This window comes from Lygodium microphyllum, chromosome 30, assembly GCF_053477565.2.
Source record: "Lygodium microphyllum isolate KBCC chromosome 30, Lygodium_microphyllum_v1.1.10, whole genome shotgun sequence".
Taxonomy (NCBI): Eukaryota; Viridiplantae; Streptophyta; class Polypodiopsida; order Schizaeales; family Lygodiaceae; genus Lygodium; species Lygodium microphyllum.
Genome location: NC_141164.1, coordinates 82,286,211 through 82,294,083, shown reverse-complemented (window position 1 = coordinate 82,294,083; position 7,873 = coordinate 82,286,211). Strand labels below are relative to the sequence as shown.

The following is a 7,873-nucleotide window of genomic DNA, read 5'->3' as shown; positions in this document are numbered from 1 at the left end:
GTAAATCTAGACTAAATGTTGCAAAAGAAATGTATGACTCAAGCTCACAAAAGAAAATTTGATTAATGATTCAGGTTGAATTCAAGGAGGGAACACCAAGCTACCCCTAGCTAGCCGCTAACCCTAGCCAAGGGAGTTCCAAATAACCATGATGGGAATGTGGACCAAATCCGCCACGAGAGGTCTCTCCATGGGTTAGTTTAAATGTAGGAGGACGCTTGGATGCCAGGGGGGGCTCTGGCTGTAAATTCCATGCCTCCGGGTCCTAGTCAAACAATCTATGTGACTCGAGATGGATTCTCGAGGCCTTGTTAGTGCAAGGGCGGAAAATTAGAGGAAATAAGACGCATCCTCATGGATTGTGGAATCCGTCCTTTCTGGACAAGACTTGTATTTCAGTTAAGATGATAATATAAAGTACTTCCAAAGAACTTGTCTAAACTCTTTTTGTGTCAGTGCCATAAGTTACACAAACGAATCATGTTTCCTAAAAGGCCTAATTAAGGAAGTTGTTTTTAAATGTCCCACATAAATGTGATAGGATCTAATTAGGCAATTAAAGAATGCTATTGAGGGAAGTGGGTGGGTGGAACTCCTAATGGATCGGTCCTACAGTAGGGTGGTCCCAGAGGATTGGGAGGCTTCTCACAAGGTTTTATAGATGTATGACTTTTAGGTAATATTAGATTAGAACCCGATTCATGCCGTTTTAGGGGACCGGAATGGGACTATGCCTTATGGGCAGAGAGGTTGAGCGGTGCATCCCTCTCGTTTCCCATTCTCTTTGAACCAAGTGTGGCATGGGTCTGCTTCAGCTTGGGTATCTCTGTGTAAAGTAAGATGTCCAGGATCCGACACTAGAATGTTGTTAGGAGACCTTGGCCTCTAGGAACCCAGATTTCGGGTCGATCCTAGTGGGTTCTGACCGCGAACGTTCCGTTGCAAAGCGGACTCAGGAAACCCTAGGCGATAAACCCTGGAACATTCCATGGGAGTGCCGGGCAGCAACGCTTAGATTCATTCCTCGATGGACCGCTAAAAACGTGCTTGGACAGCCATAGGCGGGCACGTTACACAAATTCTACTGAAGGGCTTAAAGCTTTAACTATATGAACTTTCGACGACTGATGAAAGGATGGATGATTATGGTTTTGAGAGGGTCTCCTTTTTATAGCCCATGAAAGTGGTTAGGCTAGTCTTACCAACCTATCATATTATTAACCTTTGTTAGTTAGCCATGGAATATTCAAGGGATATTTGGGGCTACTTTAGTAGTCCTAATGATCTAAAATAAAGATCCCTAATAACTTCAACAGCCCACAACTTGATGCAATGTGCCTCAAGTTGCTACCAACTTAACTACTCCAACTAGCCCATAAGCTAGACCCTTATAGATCACCTTTTTACCATCTAGTCACATAGACCTTATTTGACATATAAATCAGGAATCAACTAATGTGTGGGCTTGCACATGGCTTCTCTTATAATGGGGGCCTTACAACTTTGAGCACCATGGATCGTTGGCATCACCTCACAAGGGTGGGGCATTGAGTATATCTAACACATATCCCATTTCATGTTACTAATGTTCAAAAGATGTAGTCCTCATTAGTTCAAGCTTATCATCTTCTAGGCGGTTATATGGTCATTCAATTTGACTAAAATGAGGGGTCCTCTAGTAAATTCTCTAAAAAGTCTCTTGAAACCATGGGTACAAACCATTCATCACAATGGACTAGATAGTCTCTTGAAACCATGGGTATAGACAGTTCATCAAAATGGACTCCTAAGTAGCTAGTTATTTAATTTGAAAGCAATTGCATTATACAAACTCATATATATTCCTTTAAATGGATCAACAAATTACATAATAATACTTAGTTGATATTCCCAAAATTGATTTCTAGCTCAAAATGACCAAAATTTTAATGCAATTCTAATGATAATACAAAGAACATTGTTTTATAATGACTAGTAGTGTTTAAGTCCAACTACTCCATTGACTCTTGCAAATACTTCTAATGGCAAATTTTAAATGCAATACTAATGATAATGTAAAGAACATTGTTTTATAATGACTAATAGTGTTTAAGTCCAACTACTTCATTGACTCTTGCAATTACTTCTAATGGCAAATTTTTAATGCAATACTAATGATAATATAAAGAACATTATTTTATAATGACTAATAGTGTTTAAGTCCAACTACTCCAGTGACTTGCAATTACTACTAATGGCAATAACATGTTTATTGCATGCACTTCCAAGTGACCACATTCTTTGGCACCACATCCTATCTACATGCCTTTATTTTGAAGGTGATGGGATTCGTTGCCACCTACTTAGTGGTGTGCATCTCGCCAATGTACCATATGCACTTTTGCTTGTAGAAATTGCTTTGCTTCAATTCAATTTTTAAGCTATTGTTCATGTGCTTTGAGCATATATTTCCTTCTCTTTTTATATATCCACAATTGGGCTTAGTATATTCATTTGTTCTTGTTTTCCCATCAATGAGAGGTCTTGCATTGGCACATTGTCTATTCAATTTCCACTTGTTCAACTACATCATCTAGAAAAGGCATCTACTCTTGTGCTTCTCTCATTTATACTATCATGTGTTCCTATGGTTACATGACCATGTGTTCTATTAGCATCTAACACTACTAATGAAGCTCTTATTGAAAGCTATAATGCTCAATCGTGTTCTAAAAAGGATTTTTTAGCTTGGCCTAACTTTTGAGGATGCAAGTTTTTGGAAGTTGTTTTCGACTCCTATTTTCATTGGATCCTAAAGGACTTATGTTCATCAGATGTTAACAACATTTATTTGGTGTTCACATGCCCAACATCATGAACTACTTCTTTCTTAACTTGCCAAGTCAATGGAATTTGTGGTCTCTGATGTGCCACAAGTGATCAAACAAGTCTACAACCAAGGAAGTAATCCTTGTAACCTACCCTACTCCACCTTGATAAAGGGACACTATGGAAAGTCAATTAAGACGACACATTTGATAATCACTTTTAAAAATCACAACTTGAGATTAACTACTAGAATGCTCCATGTATTGCTTTCCCTCTACAAGAAAGCAATACTGGCATGTAGATATGGTTTTTGGAGTCTAGCGAATCATGTTCAATGGCATGGGCACAATTGTGAATTAGGTTCCACATATAATTGACAAACTACTTGTCTATGTCCATTGATGGCCCACTCGACCAAGCTAGGTTGACTAATTATTTGTCTACATCCATTAGTGAGCCACTCTAGTAACTATACTCCATCCCTTCTACCACATTTCGGTAGTCTTGTTTATGAGACCTCAAAGATTAACCCTCTAAGCTTAGACTAAGGTATCCTCAATCTTGCCACATCTTGTGAATGCAAACTTTGCCTAGCACCCACAATTCATTGCACCATCACAAATTGCGCCTCTCAATATGTCTCTAATAACAAAGAAGTGGGTTAGTGTTATATATGATATGGGAATATTGCTCTTCTTTTTTGTGCATGTTTTGTGTGTGTGTGTGCACACATGTATGCGGGTGCATGTGCAAGTAAAATACCAATACCATTTCTTTAACAAATCCAAAATCGTTTGTCAATAAAGCAATGGTATTGTATTATATGAACAAAGACCATTTGTACAAGACTTCCAAATGGTAAGCTTTTGAAGCTTTTCAAATGCAAGTCAGTAACCTGACTGGTTTCAAGATACAACACCACTGCCCACGAGGAAAAATGGTGAGCAACAAGAGCTCAATGAAAATGGACCACACATCATATCATGCTAAAGATATGACTTCCATCTGGATTGAGTACATACAATGACTCCATTGAGCTTATATGTGTATGGGGTGCACAATGTTGTAGGAGGAAAAGCAATCTGAGAAGCTACCTTTCCATTTCTCTGCTTACAAGATTGGCAATGCAATAGATACTAAAATACAGTGCTATGGTGGCATTATGAGCCACAGTATAATAATGTTTATACAGACATCTATATACAAATAGGAGAAAGAATAACCGCTATCACCAGTCTTTGACTGCTAACCGTGTCTGAGGGAGGGGATCATCCAATTCCACCTCCGGCTCAGGCTCTGGCTCTGGTGGTTGAAATTCTGGTGAATCGAGGTCAGCCAAGTTCTTGAGATCAACCATAGAGAGTCTGTCCAGCCTAGGAACCACAAGGTCTGCAGCACCAAGTTCGTATGTGGGATGCCGCCCTGTCACTGCGATGCACTTCATGAATGTGTCATGGGCAGCCTCCACAGTTGAATTTGAGTTACCAATCACTATGCACCGCTCAGGAATCATATCCAACAGCTGTGCAGCATACATGTACATCTCTGGATCTGGCTTTCCTCTATACACATCTTCCGCTGTGACTACTGCATTGAAAGTGCCCTCCAAACCCAGAGCTTCCATAGCTGTTTCCACTGCCTTTCTTGGTCTTGTAGAAGCAATTGCGATGGGGATACTGTGTTTCCTCAATGAGAGGAGAAACTCATTTGAGCCAGGCTTGAGTCTGTAAATTCCGCCCTGCAACTCTTGAAAGATCTCCTCTTTCCTCTGCGCAAGGCGCCTGACTTCCCGTGGATGCCTAGACCAGCAAAGAACTTCTGATATCGCCTGTTCACCCTTCATTCCCTCGATCTTGCTCAGTATGAACTGGAGAGGGGGCCTTTTCCCTTCCTCTTCAGCAAGCACGGTCCATGCTTCCCTCTCCAGCTTGCCATCATCTTCCACGACGATGCCGTCCCACTCCATGATCACTCCTAGCCATCCGCAGCCCATCCGGTGGAGCCGCAGCAAGGGGTTGTGCAATGACACGTTGTCGGCATTATTGCGGGGAAGAGGGGGAACAGACATCTCACCTGGGCGGCTGAACAGAGGAGCGTCAATCGATTTCATCAGGTTTCCGTCGCGGGGAAGCTGCGCCTCTTCTGCAAGCTCCATAGCGAAGGCCCGAGCACCGAGACGATAGTGGAAGCTCCTCCTGAACATCCATGTGGCGGATCTGCAACTCGAGACAGAAAGGAAGACGAAGGACTGCCGTCGCCGCCGCAACAGAGGCGCGAGGCGGCTAGGGTTTGGGCGGGTGCTAATGTGTAGGGATGAGGACAAGGAGGAGGAAGGGGAGGGGGATGGATCGTCGAGGGAGGGGCAGACGAGGGAGGGGGGGGCGAGGGAGGCGGCCATAGGTGGAGGGGAACCCTGAGGCGGAGGCGGGATGGGGGGAGGCGATGGCGGAAACGGTAACGGGAACAGAGACAGAGACACAGACAGAGAGATCGAGAGAGAGAGAGAGACGCAAACTTCGAAGTCAAGGAAATATCACAACAGAGTTTTAATTGGAATGGAAGAAAGCATCCCTTTTTCCTGTCGGCTGTTTTGTGAGAAAACCGGAGAGCGAGAGGGTTATTTTTTTTCCGCCTTTTTTGTGAAGGGCCGACATGGCCATTGGCCAATAACTTCCACGTTACTGCCCTCTCTTGTCCCAAGACCTGGTCTGCAGCTTGCCACGTGTCGCCTCTCCCATTCGTGCAAAAATCTCTTGAACCCTCCCACCCCCCCCCAAGGGTCTGTTCACACGAGCACCCCGCACCTTTCGCAAACAATAGGGTGCGAATCAAAGGCCAGGTTCAAATGGTGGCGGCGGTGGCAGCGGCAATTTTAGTAACCTAGAGGTAGAGAAAGCAAGAGGAGACATAAATGAATGTGCATTTCCAATGAGGTGAGAAATTTAGAGGCCACCTATATCCTACATCCACATCAAATTTGCCACCCTGAGTTAACAATTTACCCTTGTTTTTTTCAGTACCTCATGCATTTGCCAAAGTCCCCTCTTTTGCAGGGTAAAAGTCAATAAATAATGGAACACACGCAAGTCACGAGTAAAGTATGGCAACCTGCATAGGGCAATTTGTCCCAGCATTTAATCATTTCTAGAGTTTGCATAACTAGTTAGGTTGATTGGCTTAGGCTTTTCATGGATTGATTCCATCAACATGGCATATACAAGAGTTGGTGTGCTTATATTGTGCATCTCATAACTACTCTCCTTTGCTACAAGAGTACTAGCACATGTAAATCTATTGCTTTGGCCACGTATTACATTTCTCAACTTAGTATTCTACCCATCCACGCAAGTTATCCTATTAGTGTGGACACCTAAAAGTGGATGATCCTATAGCCTTGCAATACATTTGTTCATTGCAAAACATGAGAGTTAAAGCTCAAAAGAATAATAATTGTTTAAGTTTCATCATATTATTTAAGGCACTTGAAATAAGAAGATGATATTATTTTTGTAATATTTTGTGAGAGCCACACTCACTCCTATGCTGCAACTAGGAAAGTATAGGCTTTCACTATGGGTAGAAAGATGAGACTTTGAATTGTTTTAAGGAAAATATTGACACTCCTAGAAAGTCAATCTAGAAAGAGACTTAAGTGTCTCAAAACCAATAATGGTAGAGAACATATCTCTCATGAGTTCATAATTTTTTGTGAAGCAAGTGGATAAAAAGAAAACTCATTGCACCTCATAATCTTGCCCAAAATATTGTTGATGAGCATATAAACCCTCTTATGATTAGTTAAGAGTATCTAGTGGTTGGTGAAGCTTATCACTACAAGGAATCTAGGGTGTTACTAATGGGGCCCGTAAAATTGGTGAACATATCTCATGAGATACATGTCAAAATTTTCACATGGGGGATGCCATATAGCATCTTATAAACAACTTGTTTTTAATGACACTTATGCACATTTTTTGCAATAGGGTTAGCAACATTCACAAGTGCAATGCACTATATGTGCTACTTTGAAGGATGCATTTTTTTGTTTTTGGTTCACACACACACACACACACACACACACACACACACACACACACACACACACACACACACACACACACACACACACACACACACACACACACACACACACACACACACACACACACACTTTGTGTGTGTGTGCATGATGTGAGAGAGAGGGGGGAGAGACATATAGAGATGGTGAGAGTTAGATAAAGATAGGGAGAGAGTGAGAAAAAAGAGACAATTAGATTGATAGTGAGTGAGTGAGGATTTTGGATAGAAAGAGAGTGGGAGCTAAATAAAGAGAGATAGTTAGAGAGGGAGAGGGGGGAAGAGACCTTACTTTATATAACATTCCATCCATGTGCTACAATAGATTATAGGCTTGCCTTTAAACACCCTTTCACTAGAGATGACTTTTGATGTCACGCAAGGCAAGATTGGCCATCTCTCTTCACAATATATATGTAGTGTGTTTTGATTTAGTCATCCTCTTTAAGGCTCTTGATGAGCTTGGTCCCATTGATTTTGTTGTGTACAGTCACTTACCTCCTAAGAGCACCAAACCTTATTGGGAGATGATTAGAGGGGGAGCATGTCAGAAATGGATGCAACAATGGAAGCATAGAAGAATGCTATAATAAACCACTAAACACTAGAGAGAAGAGAGAGAAAACACAAGAATGCCATCGAGGAGAACTCAAAGATATGCTCGAGAAATGGAAGCCATTTATTACCAACATGAGACAGTCACATACAACATTGAATCACGGCCTGTGTGGGCATTAGCAACTCCTCCCTCTTCCCACAATAGAACCTACTCAAGAAGACTACAAGCAACTAAATCATAGAATAAATGGAGAAGGGAGTGTGCAACCTATAAATAGACCCAAAACCATGATCAAATCAGCCAAGCCCAAAAATACAGGTCACCTAGCCATAAATGTAGTCGGCCAACTAGGAAATTACCAAAATAATTAGGTGTGAAAAAACCACATCACTGAATTCCTAGTCCACTGGCATAAGCACAGACTCATAG

The 7,873-nt window shown here is 41.8% G+C and overlaps 1 protein-coding gene across 1 annotated transcript; it reads right to left on the bottom strand.

The window, feature by feature from the left end:
- Positions 1-3,601: 3,601 nt before the first annotated feature.
- On the bottom strand, positions 3,602-5,411 carry LOC148010050 (Haloacid dehalogenase-like hydrolase (HAD) superfamily protein). Its single transcript, XM_087673232.1, has one exon. The coding sequence runs from the start codon at positions 5,204-5,206 to the stop codon at positions 4,037-4,039; it is 1,170 nt and encodes a 389-aa protein (XP_087529358.1). The 5' UTR covers positions 5,207-5,411; the 3' UTR covers positions 3,602-4,036.
- Positions 5,412-7,873: the final 2,462 nt, after the last annotated feature.